The following is a 19,751-nucleotide window of genomic DNA, read 5'->3' as shown; positions in this document are numbered from 1 at the left end:
CATTTTGGTTCGTCATATCTACAAGGGATGCTGGGTGATTTTCTTGAATTACCCCACAATAAAAATAGAGGACTCACAAATCAATTTTTAAACAATATTTGAAAAATCATACAAAATTTATTTTGATTCTCATTATGAATAGCATTAAAATTTTCATAGTTTTTTTGTGTTCATACCGCTTCGTTAATGAAATAACCATGCATTTCATAAGTGACAATTTTCTGGGCGTTTTTATGTACACCGTTCTTTTGTTTTTTCGTCCAAGGGTGTCAATACTTGATACCGGTAGCATTGAATATTAACCCTTTCCCGTACAACATCGAGTATCACTTGTGGTGTACTTGCATAACAGGGCGCTAGAACAAACAGCAGAGTAGTGAAATCGTTTGATGTGTGATGTATAAAATAATCGTAACTCGTATACTCACAGACTGTCCGTGTCTTTATAATATTGCTATTATGTATTTTTAGGCGTTATTGGTATTTATTCAAAGAGAAAAATATAATCGAATGAAAAAACTCCAGAAAATATTTTTTCTTTAACTTCATTCACTTTTAAGTCATTTAATTCAGCCACCTCATTGATTCTCAGTTTGTCAGACCGTATGCACGTGTATAGGAGTGTTAAAAATCGCCAATTGTTTGTGAAAATGTTTTTCACTCGATATAGGTGGATTCGTGATATTTTGATTCGTGCAAAATATGTGCAATTTTTCGTACTTTCCGTTGGGACATAACCTAAGCTTCATGAAAACTAATGTTTAATAATGGTTCATTTTGCAAACTGTTTGTTCGCATTCTTTCACTATTTTTTGGTGAACTAGTTCTTTCGTACCAATCGCAAATGATTCGTTCATCTGTCATTAGCTGTTATGGTTTATAAATTTCCTTTCGGTCACCCCTCGATTTGGCGTTATTACGCAAACAAAAATTGTTGATGTTTTGATACTTCAGGATTCGACAATCACATTCCTAATTCAGAGCTAGCTGGAAGAGCCGGCAGTTGGTGATTTATATGTTTTAACATTACATGTTCGGTTTTAACACTATTATTGTGCATATGTGCTTAGTTATCGTGTTCTTTCAGCAGTGAAGTTTATCCATTTGTTTTCGAGAGTTTGTGGAACGTGAAAGTATTTATATTGGTGAGTCTATTTACGGTTACGGTTACAAAAATGTATTGATAGTTATTTGAAATATGTTTGTTGAATTGTATTACATTGTGTTCGCGAATCAGATTGTATTTACAGTAAAAGAAGGAATGTGTTGATAAAGCGGTGAATTAAGCCATCCTGACGATAAGTTTGCTGGATAGCAATATTTTGCATTCATTTGATCTATTTCGATGAGCTTGTGCATTAAAATCAGCCTGAGGGCATCCGTATACTAGCACATAGGATTTGACAGCGTCAAACATGTCCGGGTCGCAAATGCAATTTGCGACCACTGTCACTCGCGAGAACTGCCAAACTCTCAAGCTGGTGTAAAACAAGGCACTTAACATACTACCAGGTGGGTCAAAACGTGAAGTGGTTTTCTGCAGCAGCTAAATACAACTGAAATTATTTAAATAATGCAGAATTCATTCAAACCCTTTTATTTCACTTAAATTCTTTCAATTTCTTAAGTTGGTTTACATTATAATATAATACTACATTTCAAGTGATCAACCTAGGGTTCTACGTTTTATATTATCATTCAGACCCTTGTGATCATCATGATCATTACATTTCACATAAATTTTTTTTTCAAAAAACAATTCTTTTTTTAGTTAGCGAATGGGCGCACCTTGTTCCATAGATTTGCCTTGAGTTCGCCGAGTAATTTGATAGGTTTGGCAATGACAGCTAAATTTGTAGCACATCTTGACTCGCGGATCATATCCCCTTGCCCGGGGCTTGATTAAAATGCATTCAAATAATTTCGATACTTTCACAGCTAACATAATGCTGAGTAGGGATGCCAGATGATTTTTCTCAAATTTTAACGAAACCTGACGAAAAAGTCTTCATGATTGTACGTTTTGTTTTCAGGAAACGAAACGATCACTATACTAAATACTACGTTTTCAGCCTGATACAATTATGCTTTTTTTCAATGTCTTATTAGGTTGCTTATGGACAACCTGCGCTACCGGGTTAAAAAATATGAGAATTATTTTAGAATTCACCGGTTCCGGTTTATTCCACAAATAATTTCCATTAATTTTCATCAGACACAGTTTTCGTTCAATATGTTTTTGCAATTTCGAAAAAAAATCCTATTGCATCATATAAAATACATATTCGATACGTAAAAGTAAATTTTCATTCATATTTTTTTTTTTGATAGCAGGTTTACTCCACCTAAAAATCCATAATTATTTTCGCCTCCCAATGAACGCACACGAAGTTTAACGCCGTCTACGTGAATATACTCTTCAAAATCAGAATTCAAATCCACCTTTCGGGTTGAACCTAGTGCGAAACTAGTTGAAACTGAGTGAATAAAAAAATGTTTTGCAGTTAGGTTGGAACTGGGGTTGAAACTGAACAAAAACGAATTCGGTATAATCTAATTAAGTTCTTGCTCGAATTTCACGCATTTTTTTGAATTTGTTGGTTTATCATTTCGGATATTATTTGCGAATACGTCGAAATTTCATAAATAACTCTTTAGTAAAAAGTTCCGGGGACCCTGAAAAGGTTTAATGGCTTGCAATACCAAGATGCAATACTGCTGTTATTTATGTTTCACATTTTTTTAAAAGCTGTATAAATGTCCACATACTTGTTTTGTAAATTTCCCAATAAAGACATGTCTTCACATCTGGCATCTCTGACACTGAGGCTAGCGAATCAGCTGGGAATTAGGCCGAGTGCAGGATTTTAGTATGAGTATGAATGAACAAGTGAACACACTGTGTTTTTGTTCATTCTAATGTTTGATCAATGAATTGATTCATCCAATCTACACATTATTTTTTGACGTTGGTTTTTCCTGTTGTCACGGAATTGTATCTTTCGCCAGAATTCTACGTGAAGTGTAGTGTTTTCGTTTTGTGTATCGCAATTTTACGTAAAATTCCTACTATGTAAGTCCTGTGCTAGAAATCAACTGAGACCTATAGTAATGTCGTTTAGTTTTCAGTACTAATTGTTTGAACCGTTGAGCTATGCGTTGAGCATATTTATATAAAGTATGGATTCGTTTTTCGACTATGACTCGAGTTTGCCTCCGGCTGACGGAAAGGATACGATTCACAGAGAGGTCAGAACTAAATTTTGCCCGGAAGACGAATACGATGCATTAAACGATCAAACATTTGGTGATCCAGACAAAGGCGACTGGGAGAACACTCATGAAACGCTAGTTCAATTGGAAAGAGAGGACAATTTGCATTCGAGTCATAGAAGTGCAAATGGAGACGCGAGTTTCTATGACGAGAATGAATTAGAATGGCATCTTTCTCGCTTCGATTTCGACGATGGGGATGAGAGCGTAAGCAGTGCAGCCGATCAAAGTGTGGACGATGACCTGATCACAAGGATGCGTTTAGATCCAAGCATTTGGGACAATTCGATTGAAACCTCTGAGAATAAACTTGGCATCCAAAGTTTGTTTCCAAACATCCAGTCGGAAAACGCAAGGAGCGAATTCAATAATGTATATTACCCTAAATTCGCTGCACCACAACTTCCGATAAATATGCTATCGGTGGCAGACATTGAGCGAAACATTATCCAAAAACAGCAACAGCAGCTGATACGAGAACGTAATAAACAGGCAAAGGCAGCACGAGACAGTAACCAAAGTAGAGAAATTAGACACACTGTTCCTCCGGTGAGTTCGTTAGTTCAGCCAATGGTGCCTAATAACCAGTTGTTAGCTATTAGGAGTCGGATGTTTCCTCCGCCACCAATACTAAACCATCATTCACGGTTGCCGATTGGATTTCTACCGTATAGTTTTTTGCCCACCCATTATTCCACGCCAATAAAGAATCTAGCGATGCATCCGGGTTTGATGGCTGGCGTTGGTGCCCATCTTGGTGTTTTGACCTATCCACGAGTTCCGTTGCCTATGCACCCCGCCCAGATCCCGAACGTTCAAATTAACCAGTTCAATCAACGACTTGTACAAGAAATTCAACAGAATCATCCGATGCTGTCATATAATCGCCCCAGCCAGTATCAGTGTTCGCAAAAAATGCGTGATCGCAACAACGGCCAGCACCAGCGATACATTAATCCGACAAAAGACACCGATTACGACGAATATTCCAATTTGATGTCTAACCGAGAAAAGCAATGGCTTATTGGAATACAGCTGACCCAACTGAACGCGGATATACCTTACATAAGTGATTACTATTTCACGGTCTACAAGGAGCGTTTAGCGGCGATTAAAGGGGATGAGGAAAACAAAACATACAAAGATAACCAGTTGAATCATCCATTTACGCAACCGAAAGGACACGCCCAACTTCTGCTCATGTCTTCGCTGGCGAAAAATTGTGGCATGTTGAACACTAAAGGCGGGCTCACCAACCACAATCGCGAACGAAAATTGTCCGAGTCAAAAACCAATGGTGACCAGCAACGCACGTATACACCGTTGCAGTTTGAAAACTCCCTAGGAAAATTGCAATGTGGGAGCGTTACTGCGCCACGAAAAATCATAGACATGGACGTGGTCGGTAATGAGCCGACGACAACACAGGGCAATGCCAGTTTGGAATTATCTATGCAGAGGAAGTCGCGCCATGTTTTGCTGCACATTGAAACGCTGTTCAAAATAGTGCTCAAACTGGAGGACCTCAAGAATCCAGCGGCTATCGAAGCGACTCTAAGAGCAAAGGAAAAAGGCAATAAGGAAAGTGTTGCACAACAACAAACGATATCTGACGATAGGGTGATTAATTTATCTCTTTCTTCAAACTCCGAGCCGGAAAGCTTCGACGAATTACTTGCGGTACTAACATCGGGTCTGGTTAAGGACAAGGTGGTGCCAATACTCGGTGTACGAAAAGGTAAAATACTCCTTCGACGTATTCTGGTGCTTCTGAGGGAGCATCCGTTTCGCTGGGATCTTTGGAACACAATTTTCTCGTCGATCCCATTTATGCTGAAGAAAGATCGAGACGACAATGAAGGGGTCTTATTTACGTTATATACGGAATTCGAGCGACATGTACAATACAGTCAGTTCTCGGATCTGCTAAAGCTATCGCAAACCATCAAACTGGATAGAACTCTCTCATATTTAACAAGCTGCAAATTCCTGCTGTGTTCGGTCATTACGATCATCTTCCAGATTGAAACCTTCTTCGCCCGAGCGCCGAGTACGATTCAACAGAGTGAACAGAACCAGTGGATCGAATGCTTGGAGTCGATCACCAGTGCCACCAGTAAACTCTTGGGCAGAGCAACAACGAAGCCAACGCCGCAGCACATTGTTCAAATCGACCGTGATAACAACATAATTCTAATGGTGCGCAATCATTTCGAACGATTTGCGGCAAATGTTAAAGGGAACAATTTTGTAGATTTTATTACGGCTGACCCAATCGCACCTCAATAATATAGTAGTGAATATTTCGAATAGAAAAAGTCATTATGAACACAATAAGAGACAGCACAAATTTGAGACTGACTGTCAGGTGGAAAATATTTGTAAAAATTTCTACTGAATGTACAATTTCGAACGTACAGCTGCGAGAGGCTAGCTTTATCTGAAACTAAGTTTTTCTAAGTCAAAGGCACGCAGTAATTAGATTCAAACGAATAGCTTCTTTTAGTGAGATTTTATGATGTAAGAAATGTTGAAATATGAACCTAAATGTGTAAGATACATTCGGAAAACTACCATTTGATGGTAGCGACAAAAAAGATTTTTCCGCTATAATATTTTTATCTATCGTTTTGCTGCACGATCCAGACAATTTTTATTTTCATTGTAACTCGTTATGATATAGGAAACAGACTGTCGATTGACTATACAGAGTGAGATATCTTCAAATAGAAATCAAAACACATTCATGAATTCAGTGACTACACCAGATAACTTTTGTGAATCGAAAGAATCAACTTTTTTGCGTTCTAGGTAACACATTAAGGACCGGAAAGAAATCTGTAAGACATACGCCTGGGTCCGCACGTTTTCTTCTTCTTCTTTTTGGCTTTAAGAGGGTTTAAACTTTTCAGTTCATTCGCCTCTAGCCGCACGTTTTAACTTGTGTGAAGTTAGCGGATAAAAGTTTTTGTTGCGTGCAAGTTTCTGTTCAACGTCCTGCTGGATTTCATGAATATTGAATATTTTCAGTTGAAATAAATTGAGTGTTTATCATGTAACAACCTTCAGAATCATGCTCATTAGATAGAGAATTGGATCATTCATCTTTCCACATTATTGGGAGAAATTAATTAATTTAAAGAAAATTTAAAAAAGTTATTTGAAAGGACCCAAAACACATTTTTGAGATAATACTCATTGGACGAATAAAATGAAATAGAGAATATTTTTATCCATTTTCAGCCAAATTTTCGTTGGCCGAAAAAGGATCTAAGAACAATAATGGACCAAAACACACACAAGTTGTAGAATGGAAATCAATAAATTCAAAGAAAATTGGAAAAATTTATTTGAAAGGACCCAAAACAAATTTTCGAAATAATACTCATTCGATAGAAAATATTTTTATCTATCTTTAGCCAACTTTTCATTGGTCGAAAAAGGGTCCATGAAAGGTTATAACCCAAAACCTGTACAACTTGTATGGTTGAAATAAATTATTTTAACGAAAATTGAAGAAAGTTATTTGAAAGGGCCCAAAACACATTTTCGAGATAGTACTCATTCGATAGAAAGTATTTTTATTTTTCTTTAGCCAACATTTTAATGGGCGGAAAAGGGTATGAGAAAATTTATTGGCCAAAACGTTCACGAGTTGCACGGGGAAAAGAATCTGGCTGAGTAAGGAAGTAAAAAGTGCCCCCAAATTAAATCACAAGCTCTGTGGAAAATCTCTATATATATAAAAATGTTCTGTTCGTTTGTGTACGCGTCAAAAACTCGAAAAGTGCGGAACCGATTGAGCTCAAAATTGTACACAATATACAATCCACTTCAAGGAGTGTTGTTATGGCATGAAAAATTGGAAAATTGGAAGAAAAATGATTTTATATTTGACCAGAGAGCGTTTCTGAAATTGAGCTTCTAATGAAAATCGACTATTCAGTAATGAATATGTGTTCTATGTGAAGGAAACATTTTTTTCCACGTGTTTGACAAAATCATCAACTGAAATTGTGTTTCGAAGTGATTTAAAATTTATCGATTTCACTCATCTATATCCATATATATAAAAGTTTTCTTGTTGTTTTTGTGCGCGTTAAAAACTCGAAAAGTACGGAACCGACTGAGCTCAAACTATGATACAATGTACAAAACAACCAAACACATCTAGGATTGTTGTTACAACATAAAAAAAATAATGAAAAATTCAACTCAACCATGCAACCACAATGTGCCACAGCAAAGCGTGGCAGGGTACAGCTAGTATTGTATATAAATTTTGACTATTTTTCGAATACCTATGTACTTAACCATAGGATCTATGGTGAAAAACTTACCCTTCAATTTTTAGCAAGCACGCCATTCTCAATAGCTTCGGGATAAATTTTTTTTTAAAATACTGAAAGTGCATCTTACTATGATATATCGTGAAGTATAATCAAAAAAATAATTCCTAAAAAATTTAAGTAAAATCTTGAAATAATGACTTTTTTGGAGGATTTAGAGATTCAGTACTACTCTAATTCGTATTTAAATGTGTTCCTACGCCTTTCATAGACATGTGTGATTTTTTTTAGAATTTTAACAATGTTGCATGGCACAAAAAAATATATATTTCCAAATTTGAATTTATTTTCGAATTTTGAAACTCAGTATCGTTTTTATTTATATTTAAATATGTTAGTGTGTGTTTCCCGTTTTTGCAGAAAACTTAGGGAAAAATGCAGTACGAAAATATTTTATAAGTCTAAAATTTTGTTTAATTCCTTTTTTTATTTTCTTGAACTATCTTATTGTATTGTATTCATGGGTTCGTAAAAAGTTCCCCAAACACTATTTCCAGCACTATGGAAAATATTTTATAGGGTACCAAACTAGAAAATAAGATAATTCTCCTATTTTGTTCACTATAAGAGCTATAGTGAAAAATTAGTTTTTCTTTTTTCCCCTTTCTCAATAGGCCTGGAAATGAAAATTTGAGAAAATACGCAAAGTAGATGTACTTGGTGAACCGCGATAAATTATAACAAAATTTTATCCCCCGCGTAAAAAAATCCTGGTGTGTAGAATTTATTGATATTTTCATCAAATACGAATTCGAAATTTTTCGTTCAAACAATAACATCTCTGTACTGAATAGTCCTACAAAACGTTATAGAAATCAAATGAAATATAGTTCAAAACGTTAATTGGATTTGCTATCTTTGAAAAAACAGAAAGAAATCGATTTCTCATTTCTTCCCGATATTTTTGTCCACTACATCTACATACATCGAGATACAAATTTCTCTGTAAAATATTCCGTGTAAATCCATGTAAATTATGTTTAAAAGTGATTTATATTCCATCTTATTGTGTTGATATTTCACGATTTCAAAAATCGCCTAAAAATTTCGACTTCGTACTCCGTTCCTTCAATTTTTTTTCGAGTGTGGAAATGTTCTATATTTTATTTTCGTTAAATTTATTAATTGCTCACCTACAACTTCTATACATTTTGGTCCATAACTTTTCTCAGACTCTTTTCCGGTCAACGAAAATTTGGCTGAAACTCGATGAAAATATTTTCTATCCAATGAGTATTATCTCAAAAATGTGTTTTGAGTCCTTTCAAATAACTTTTTTTCAATAATTAATTTATCCCATACAACTTGGCCTATAATTTTTCTCAGACCCTTTTCCGATTAATTAAATTGTGGCAGGATGATAGGTAAAATATTTCTCTATCTGTCTATCTGTCACGATCAGGGAAAAAATGAGTTATGTAGAAAGATGAATTTATGATTAATTCTCTATCTAATAAACAAGAATGTGGAAGATGTTACTTGATAAACAATCAATTTATTTCAATTAAAATAATTCAATATTCATGAAATCCAGCAAGACGTTGAACAGAAACTTGCACGCAACAAAAACTTTTATCCGCTAATTTCACACAAGTCCGTAAAGAAGAAAAGCGAAAACGAGAAAACTCGTGGGCGGTCAGTAAGGTGTTAAACATATGGTTGCAATTTCACCCAAAAGTTGATTGATTTGAAGTACTTTAAGGGATAAAATAAGTATCATTCACAGCTTGTTTGATCTGAAAAGTAAAAACGAGTTTAGCAAAAAACCATAATTTACCACGTATATGCACATGAAACAGGATTTTCTCCATTAAAAACTCGCGTATATTGTTCTCAATTGATTCAAGATATTTTATTCAATGTAGCGTCCATTGAAATCTGTGAATTCCACCATCCTTCAGGCAATTTATGAATGCCCCACCAAGTAAATTCTTTGTATTTTAGCCTTTTTTGTTTTTTAGCCTTTTTTTAGCAGTCATAATCGAGCCATTTTCGTATGATTTGAAATGCTGCTCAGCGAGTGCGTATTCCATCGATGAGAGCAAGTGGTAATCGTAGCCAAGTCTGGTGAATAAGCCGCATGCGGTGGTTGATCCCTATTGAGTAGTTCAAACGTTTCTCTGGCTGAGGTTGATAGGTGCGATGGGACATTGTCATACCAAAATTTTATTTGTGTTGCATTTTCTGATATTCTGGTGGTTTTGAGAGCAAAACACGGTTCAATCGATTCATTGTTTTCAGTGACGTTCAGTATTTACGGCAGTCCAGCGGCATTCAAAAAGTTCTAGATTTCATTTCAGAAAACATTGTCTTTTCCCAAGTGATATGGCCGATGCAGCCGAGGTGAACATATGGACTTTTTCGCTTAGAATTCTTGAAATATACCCACTTTTCACGGCTGTCACGATACGGCAAAAATGACTTGTTTCTGTAATTGGCATACAGAGGAGGCGATCTGGCGTAGTGGTAACATCAATACTTCTAACGCAAAGGTCACGAGTACAATTCTCAGAGAAAAAAAAATGGCATACAAAATGTGGAAAATTATGTTCCGGGGTTCTTGTCTGTCGGTCAAATCATGGGGAACTCATCTTCCAACCTTCAGGTTTTTTCCCATGACTTGAACGACGGTTGATTAGTCAACCTTTAGTTGTTTTGTGAGTTGTGGAGTTTGGCCGTTGTCTTCGTGTATTAAAGTTTGTGATTCGGTGTATTCAAACGTTTTCTGTGGCTTTCCACGTCCATCACATCAAAATTACCTTTTTCATTGTAGTAAAGTGTGTTCCATTTAGAATTTGACCGCAAATTTTCAATATTTCCATGTGGAAATAAAGTACAAAATCGGTAAAAATATATTTCTGTAGGTTTTTTTTTATTAATATTAAAGGAAAAATACAAGAAACATTATTTTCCTACTTTGAATACCTTCCATCATCTTCTGCACATTGTTAACCTTATCTGCCATTTCTTCCAACACTTTTCCATATCAGATGGTGTTTTGATTGTTTTATCACCCTGCATCCATTTACGATTGATTATTGCACAATATCTATTGATGGGACGAAAATTTGAACAATTTAGAAATTGTTTTCCCATACAGATTCCATTGTTTATATGGATTTGGAACTAAGTGCGCCATATTTTTTATTGTTTCTTGAAAGCTGAGGTTTTTTTCACATAACATATCCGGATATCAGAGAGGTGTTTTATTCCTTTTTGAGTTATGATTTTTCAAAGTTAACATTTTTTCAGTTTTCGTTCAATAATCCTATGCGACTAGAATCCAGTTTTTACGCAAGTGTGGTATGTGTGGCAAAGACGATTAATTCATTGGCTACAAATTGATATATCGATCATCTGAATCAGTGCAGTAGTTCAAAGGTTATGAAAAAAGTTGAAAAAGTCATTTCTAGAAAAAAGGGCTAAAATGATTTTTGGGACCCGAAATCCAGAGAAACAAATCCCCTGGATTGAATTTTGGAATTTTGGTTCGGCTCCTCCTCCTTGGAGCCACAAACTAGGGGAATTACTTTCTCCCTTTTTATGTTAAAGAAGTCTCTTTATGGGCTCAGCCTCTATCTCAAGAAATCCCGACTACGTAGTCGTAAAAACACTTCAATGTCAGACGGCTCCAGATTAGTTTGTCCGAGTGAAGCTCACGTGTACTTTCGGATTTGGGATTTCATGCGTTCTTTACTTTTGATTGCGTGGCGCCTGGTTGCCAACGCTTGTAAACTTCGGACCATACACTTTTGGGAGCGTGGCGCCTGGTTGCCAACGCTTAGAGAATTTCGGATGAAGCACTTGAATGACTAACTCGAACTTTAAAATTGAACTTTACTTGCTGTTGATCAAAATTGAGTTGAATTGTTAGGAAAAATATTCGAGTATATATAAACAAATTTTTTACCCAGTCTAAATCTGTAAGAGAGAGAAAATATCTCCTGGAGGCGATCTGGCGTAGTGGTAACATCCATGCCTCTCACGCTAAAGGTCACGAGTTCAATTCTCACTCCCGACATTCTTCCAAAACTGGAAGTAAAAGTGACGAACCAGCCAAATGAGTTGAAAGTCACTATAATACAGATATATAAAAAAAAAGAAAATATCTCCCTTTCCTGTTATAAAATTCTACGGCGTATACTCGTATCTGCCAGCGTGGGCATCTTCCTATTCCTGTTTCTCATCTTCCATTACGCCACCCGCGTAGGGTCCCAAACAGACATAGGCATGAGTACTCTGTAGCTTATTGCGCTAATTTTAAATTTGTCATAAATTATGCGCCGCTGATCGCCTAAAAACACATGCGTTTAGCGTCCTCTTTCTTCTCTGCCCTTCGCGCTCATGCGATAAAGGGTTAGACTTAAGAAAACTATTTTTATCACGGGTGGCCCATATAGCGCTCTCGCATTGGTACTTAATATTATTTCTACGTATGGCGTCCTATCGCTTAGGGTTCTATTTTTTGCTGGCAGTGTTTACAGCCCTCCGCCATAACTGGTACGTCTTGTTCAAAGTTCAACTATAATGTGACTTTACTCCCACAGAGGGTGATAAGGCCTCAGAACGTTTCTTTTTCCGGAGTTTCAGTGTGTGATTGATGTTTATTTGGTTTAGGCTCCTGAGCAATTTCAACTGAAGCAGAGCAGAATTCAATCGTCCACACGTTTTTCTTATCGATACATATTGTAAATTATACAACTTCGCCATTTTGGCGTAAGAGTATTCCTCTGTCCAGTTGGATCGTGCAGCGGGACAGTTGATATGTCTGATGTTCCTTGTTGCAAGTAGCAGAACGTTGGTGGACGGAAAGGGGTTGATCCTCCAAACACTTGATGATCGTTGCGTGGACGTAGTGATTCTCTAATAACACACAAAGATGTTCAATAGACGGCCTCGAATTATGAGCTCACGATCGTTCGCCAATAAGCGGATAGGGAATCAAATTGATCACGACGGTATCAAATTTACCCACGAACAGTATCATTCGTTCATAACGATTTGGCTATGGAGTCGGTGTTGATGGTTCGTCTGGGCTTTACTTATTATGTCCGTAGTTTAGAATTCTCTCGAAAAAGAAATCACTTTTCATCGTCAGTCAGAATTCGATAGAGATTTTGTTGGCAGTATTTCAGTATTTCTTCAAATGGAGCAACTCGATGCTAAAGAGTTATCAATCGAGAATTGCATCACTTCTACAGCAGAGATATTCAATATATACTCATCACGGTTCATGATTTATAAGACAATATTGAAATAAACATTACATGTTTATTTGGTACATCGTACAAAGTTTCTACGATAAATTGCAAATTATTCCCCATCCTTTTATAATCTTACATTGTCAGGCTAAGTGATTATACTACCAAAAGCGGCTTTCGAACACTTTACTCCACTATAACATATAGGTTAAATGTTACTGTACATAATATTCACGTAAACGAAACACGCATGTAGAAACTTTGTATTCACAAAACAACGTTAGAATAAAATTTGAACAATTGAAGGTTATGTTTTCTTTTTAAATAACTGTTTGAAAATGTTATTGTAAATAAACTCGCGTAGGCTACGGCGTAGGCGTACGGTAATAAATATAAACAAAGCTACGCTAGGATGTTACAAAAGGCATCATTGTACATTATTGTGACATTTCGAGTAGTTCGTATGAAATAATAAACATGATTAAATCGTTCAAACATACAAAATTATTACTAGTGTTAGCAAATGTACGTACGGTAGCCGTAAATGTTTGGTTTTTTTAAATATTGAAACACACACTCGAATTAATTTCAGTCTTTTTTGAAGAAATTATTGACATATTAGGGCTATGCTTTTTAGCTAAAAAAATATTGTAAATAACATCTTATTAGAAACGCTATAGAGATGATGAACATACTGTGAAAATATATCGTTCGTTTTACTGTCTATTATAATTTAGTCATTCCACCGTTACACACTCCAACCGAAAACGTAAACTTAGTCACTATTCATGATTATCCAAAATTCTATTTATCTATTTATCTCGTTGTGTGCGCATAATATTATTAAGAAAAGGTAGAGCAAAACAAAAAAAAACTATCGAACATATATTGCATGATAAGCTTTTGTGTCATAAACTAACTTCAATAGAAAAAGCAATTGTGAGTTTCGCTCAAAACCGTCGGGAATTTTTTACGCGCAGCGTAGCACCCATCTATGTACCTTATAAATTTATAATCTAAATTGCAATAAATTATTTTTCCACACTTACCAAAACTATGTTGATCATTAATTGAAAGAGAAATTATCCTGAACATAAAGTTTTCAATTATAAGATTTTTTATGACATTTAGATGGATTTATCGATATAAATCCTACTTTGGAAGCTTGGATTGGAGGTTTTTCTGAATCCACGTTATAGCCCGAATCTCGCACTGAACGAATATTACATATTTCTGTTCATAACTTGCTAAAGTGCCCGTTCTACAAAGCTCTGATCCATCTAATCCTTATAGTCCATGTTTTAGCTGAGTAGTTTCCACGGGACATATCGTCCATTCTACTTTGACCTTGTCAATGTCCAATATCTTGTTCGATGTGTTGTTTGGTAGTCTCGTTTGACGATTTCTGGATGTCGCAACCACCTGTTTGAGTAATGCTTCTCCTTAAATTTTATCTTCAGAGCTTCTATCAGGTCGTCATTTCTGGCAAAAGCTTTTTTCCATTACATTTTACGAATTTAGAACGTGTCTAGGTGGCATTATTAATATATTATTGGGTTGGGGAAAAATAAATGTCGTATATTGTCAATATATGGCAACACTTGAACATATCTTGTGTTGTACTTATCGTATCGGGTCATACTATAAGGCTATTTAAAGACGACAATCTGTGATCCAAGTGTCGTTTTGATAGTGTTGTGATTGTCCTTTTTAGTCTCAAGTTATAGCGCGTCAAAGATGGAGTCCACCAAGCAAGAAAATCGCCATATTTTACGTTTTTACTACCTGCGAGGTAAAACTGCAACGAAGGGGGCAGAAAAAATTCGTGTAGTTTATGGACCCGATACTGTAACGATTCGCACAGCACAGCGTTGGTTTGATCGATTTCGTTCTGGTGTAGTGGCTGTCGAAGATACAACCCGTACTGGTAGGCCAATCGTCGTGGAAATCGTTGAAATCATCCAAGTAGACCAGCATGTGAGCACTCGCTCGATTGGCCAGGAACTGGGTATAGACCATAAAACCGTTTCCAAAAAAAGCAGGATGTATGGGTGCCACACGAGTTGACACAAAAAAAATCTTTTAGACCGAATCAACGCCTGCGATGCTGCTGAAACGAAACGAACTCGACCCGATTTTTAAGAAGATGGTGACTGGTGATGAAAAGTGGATCACGTACGACAACCTAAAGCGAAAAAAGTTGGGGTCGAAGCGCGGTAAGCCAGCCCAAACCATCGCCAAGCCCGGATTGACGGCCAGTAAGGTTTTGCTGTGTGTTTGGTGGGATTGGAAGGGAATCATCCACTATGAGCTGCTCAACTATGACCAGACCCTCAACTCGGTTCTCTACTGTGAGCAGCTTGACCGTTTGAAGCAGGCGATTGACCAGAAGCGGCCAGAAATTATCAATAGGAATGGTGTTCTTTTTCACCAGGACAACGCTCGGCCTCACACATCTTTGATGACCCGCCAGAAGCTACGGGAGCTCGGATGAGATATCATATTGCACCCACCGTATAGTTCGGATCTGGCTCCAAGTAATTATAATCTCTTCCGGTCCATGCAAAACGCTCTTGGTGATACTAAGTTGGCCTCAAAAGAGGCTTGCGAAAACTGGCTGTCTGAGTTTTTGCAATTAAGGAGGGGGAGTTTTTGTAAGGGGGGGATAATGAAGTTGCCTTCCAAATGGCAACATGTTTGCGAACAAAACGGCGCATATTTGACTTAAATTGGATAATTTTAAGTATGTTAAATAAAGCGTCAAATTTCGATCAGAAATACGACATTTATTTTTCCCCAACCCTATATAATGGGATCACTATAAACAAATATGCATGAAGAAGATAATCGATATTTCCATATTTTCCATCGTCAACAGAGTGTAAGGATCGTATGGTTAATTATGGGTACGCCTCAAAGACTATAGCTTGTTTTGACAGTTGTTTATATTCCTCGTGTTGACACAGTAAGTATTCAGATACCATCGTTAGAAGCACGTAAAAAACGTAATTTAATTGTGACCTGATACTGTACCGAAATAGGAATATCAATGAGAAAACTAGCAAAGGCGATAGGAGTAAACGTCCAATACAATACAAATACACCCTGGTAGAGGTGCAAACTTCCATTACATCACGTCACATGGTCTATCTCGTCTTGACGATCATAGTGTGTGGACTTGTAACATGCTTTGATCCACAAAAACGAATTGTTTATGATCAAAGTGTGAAGGATTTGTTTTGTCGGTTTATGTGTTGTTGTACGTGGTTTGACGGTAATATTGCAATGATCGTCATAGTAGCCCAAATATATGCCGTAGCAGGGACAAATTTAAGCTCTGCGTTGAACTCGACTATAAAACTCTTCTTGGGCATAATTTCACACTGTAAAGCGAGGAACAGCAATCCCGAGAAGAGAAGTCATTTTTTTAAAGCAAAGTGTTGGTTTGGAATGTAATTTGTGAATATGGCACGAAATCACCTTTTTCCTCTCTTGAAAATATGAGTGTCGAAATTTACCGGAAGGAATGTCTCCAAAAGCGCGAATAACTAACCATCTGAGAAGACACAGGTCGGACACTATTCTAGCCTGATTTCAGATCATGCCACTATGTGCGTTCGATTTTGGATTGGTATCGCGAGGAAAAATGTCGATCCTGTGAAAAAGAACATGAATCCTCCGAATTATCCGCAAATAAGGTTGAGAAATGAGTCGAATGGAGAAACATAATCCTCGCTAATGTTCAATGGTTGTGATTTGCCCTTGGTATTTCCGAGGAATCAATTTTTCTTTTAAGCGTTAATAATTTTTTTCCGACTCAATGAAGTGGTATGATAATCTCTTTATTCGAAAGATAAAATGTCTATCAGTTATATGTTTGTTATTTATTGATTGCTGAGCCAACGGTAGTCCTACGTCCTCCTTGCGGTTATAACACAAATATAAATCACTTCTAGTTTTTTTCATCTGAGAAAACATTCTCGTTTTCTCCTTTTTCAGACAGTTTAAAACTTGTGTGCACCTTCGAAATGTGAAATATTGTATATGATTTTACAACAATTTCATTTTCATTAAGGTAGGAAACATCTATTTCAGTCGACTGGTGAGACCTTATCTGATAGTGGGAATGTGTTTGTTTGCGCCGAAAGGGATTTTGAGCATCCCGAGCAAACGTGATCCACACAGTACTGCAATAACTCACATAGCGATCATGTCTCTTGGGAGAGAAGAGTTTTTGAATTCCTATTTTGTTCGCTCTTTCGGTCTAATAGAACCAGATGATTATGTGCAGCAATAGAATCAAAGGAGAAACTGAGATAAAACGACTTCAAATTCAGATCTGTGTAAAATATATCTGTTCGCACCAAGTTTTATGTTTAAATTTAAATAGGGGAAGTGGGGGCATAGTGGTCACCCTAAGGAATATGCCCATTTCCAGCGTCCACATACCACTTCAATTCCCGTTTTTCGAAGAATATTATGGTTCAACTCATTGTTGTTCAAGATAGCAAACGTCTTCTACTATGAAAATTCAAAATAGTGCACTTTTCATCATTAGAAAAAAGGTGAAAAATTTAACTTTTTTTTTGCTTGGAGGTAAAGTGGTCACTCGCTTATATCGAGCTAAATGGCATAGATTTATGCGTTTGTTTTTCGTCCAAATTTGTTCAAATCATATTTGATATTGTAGGTACATGTATGAAATAAACTTGGCCTATTCACCTAGAGGCTCAATTTAAATTTTCTCATGTATACAAAAACGTAGTAAGAAACACATAACGTTCCGCATAATGAGGCTTGGCTTAGTTGGAGTGGCATATTTATCCAGGGTCAAAGCCACAACAGGATCCTCTCCGAGAGCAGAACGTGATGCGGTATATCAGCTTTAGTAAACAGAACATTGTAAGTTGTTATTCACCTATGACCACTTTGCCCCCAAACATCAAATTAATTTCTATGCTAATTAATCGCTGAGAGTAAACAAAATATCTGTTCACCCCCGCTAGAATGACAGTCGTCCAAACAGATGATTTATCCAATATATTAGATTGAATAAACTGAATTTAAAGAGAAATTCCTTAGATACCATGCGCACAGAACTACGGCCTAATGGCTATCGAGAGAGCAATTTCTGTTTTTATTTATATTTTAACATACGACAACTCTACTGAAGTACAGGGTGACTCAAAAGTCATTCAATTCTTCGAACATAAGGTGACTATCAATACGACATCCATAGTCAATAGTTATACTACCAAACAAGCAGGTGACCATATTGCACCCCATGACCAATTTGCCCCCACTACCCCTATCTGTTTTTTCCTGTAAAGTATCCAAAATTCAGGACGGTTGCGCGCGAATACTGTTCAACAATTAAAATGTCTATCTAGTTTCCTAATAAAGCTTGTTAGTGGGTATCTAACAGGGATAAAGGAAATGAATGTCACCAAAAAATTAAAACATATTTATGATAAACAAATGATGTATCCGTATGAATTGCTATACTTCATACCAGTGAATGTACGTGTAGAAAACATCATGCTTGGAAAATTTTTATTTCAATATTTACTCAATTAATATATTTTTGCATTTTGTTTATAATTACAGTACGCAACAATGTCTTCCCTTGCTATCCTCGATCGCGAATTATGCAGCATTGTGGATGAAATGCGTTCCGGAAAAGTTACTCAGCGCCAAAAGGCCTTCGAGAAATTAGAGCTTATACTCAACAGCCGCGAAGATGACATCCTAAGGTACATGGCTGCAAATAAATACGACACTAATTGGAAGGATATACTGGGAGCCGCTCATCACGGTATCAAGATTCAGAACGATAGAATGGGGGAGCCCAACACTGTCGGCGCACTGAGTGCTGAGGGCAAAAGCTACATCTACATCAAGGTGGTGCAAAAAGTGGTTGATTTAGCGATGAACCGAAATGAACCGGAAATTAGCTTTGACGAGTTGATCAAAAGGATCATAGAGGTGTTGAATGATTCGTCCATGGCAAAATACTTTTGTGTGTGCTACATTCAAATATTGCAAAAGCATGTCCTGAATACGAAGTGGGACTTGACTGTTATAAGAGCCGAGCAATGGAAAGGTGAGATATTGAATCATAAACATTTTAGTTGGAATCTCATTAAGTCGGATATGACTGGACACATAAAAAGATTTGTGACAAATGATGATTTCTGTCCAATGTCCTGGAAAAAAGGTAATGAAGATGGTGGTTTTTCGAGCGACATAGCATGCGCTGCCATAACTATTTCTCAAATAATGACGTCAGTCGTTGTGTTTATATTCGATTGCCTACCACATCCATGTGAAAATGCTTTTTTCAGTATGTGTTTTATCAATTGAAAACATTTTATTGGAGTTCCCGCTGATTATGAGTATGATGTGACAGCGTGCAGTGGATATATGTGAAATCACTACGAAAAAGACAGATAAAAGTGATAAAAAAAAGATTTCTGTGTGCCATTTCCACTCTCCCACGATCATGTAAATGATCGTGGGAGAGTGAAGGGATTTTGTAAATAAAAAAAGTACTATTTTTTCCTCTGTGTATCTTTTTTAATGTTTGGGCGTTAATACTCTATAACTCTTTCTAATGCACTATTTCGGTAGGACTCACAGTTTTCGAAATATAAACTATCAAAGATTTCTCTTACTAAAATCGATACGCCGTTTTCAAAAGTTACACTTGAGTTAAAACATTCCCAAATGCTGTGGAAAACTCATATTTCCTCCAACCCAAACGGAATACTAACTCTCGTTTGAATAAAAAATACATGTTTTATAAAATCTGCATTTTTAGTTCGATTTCATTTGGAATTGCACATTTTGCTGAAAATATCCGGAGCCAATGAACGGTCATTTCGTTTTATAACTCAGCAACATCAGGCCTTAACAGAAACACCGATGA

The 19,751-nt window shown here is 36.6% G+C and overlaps 2 protein-coding genes across 4 annotated transcripts in view; both read left to right on the top strand.

Moving 5' to 3' along the window:
• The first annotated feature begins 964 nt into the window (after window positions 1–964).
• Window positions 965–19,751, top strand: part of LOC129772848 (serine/threonine-protein kinase ATM) — a 64,134-nt gene continuing 45,347 nt past the window's right edge. The window contains exons 1-2 of the mRNA XM_055776360.1: window positions 965–1,145; window positions 18,431–18,926. Of these exons, the coding sequence (XP_055632335.1) occupies window positions 18,440–18,926 (487 nt within the window). The 5' untranslated portion in view covers window positions 965–1,145; window positions 18,431–18,439. The remainder of the gene's footprint in view (window positions 1,146–18,430; window positions 18,927–19,751) is intronic.
• On the top strand, window positions 2,938–13,861 carry LOC129772849 (protein PAT1 homolog 1-like). Of its 3 annotated transcripts, none has more exons than XM_055776362.1 (2): window positions 2,938–3,073; window positions 3,130–13,861. In XM_055776362.1, exon 2 carries the CDS (start codon window positions 3,181–3,183, stop codon window positions 5,560–5,562), a length of 2,382 nt encoding a protein of 793 aa, XP_055632337.1. In that variant the 5' UTR covers window positions 2,938–3,073; window positions 3,130–3,180; the 3' UTR covers window positions 5,563–13,861. The 3 variants fall into 3 exon arrangements, with proteins under 3 accessions (XP_055632337.1, XP_055632336.1, XP_055632338.1); XM_055776361.1 differs by having other exon boundaries at window positions 2,972–3,073; window positions 3,123–13,861; XM_055776363.1 differs by lacking the exon at window positions 2,938–3,073 and having other exon boundaries at window positions 3,130–3,249; window positions 3,317–13,861.

The sequence above is a fragment of the Toxorhynchites rutilus genome, chromosome 3 (genome assembly GCF_029784135.1).
Source record: "Toxorhynchites rutilus septentrionalis strain SRP chromosome 3, ASM2978413v1, whole genome shotgun sequence".
Lineage (NCBI taxonomy): Eukaryota > Metazoa > Arthropoda > Insecta > Diptera > Culicidae > Toxorhynchites > Toxorhynchites rutilus.
This window is presented reverse-complemented; position numbering and strand designations above follow the sequence as displayed.

Excerpts from the sequence above, each read along its gene's own strand:
- LOC129772849 (XM_055776362.1), top strand. The coding sequence starts at position 3,181 with ATGGATTCGTTTTTCGACTATGACTCGAGTTTGCCTCCGGCTGACGGA.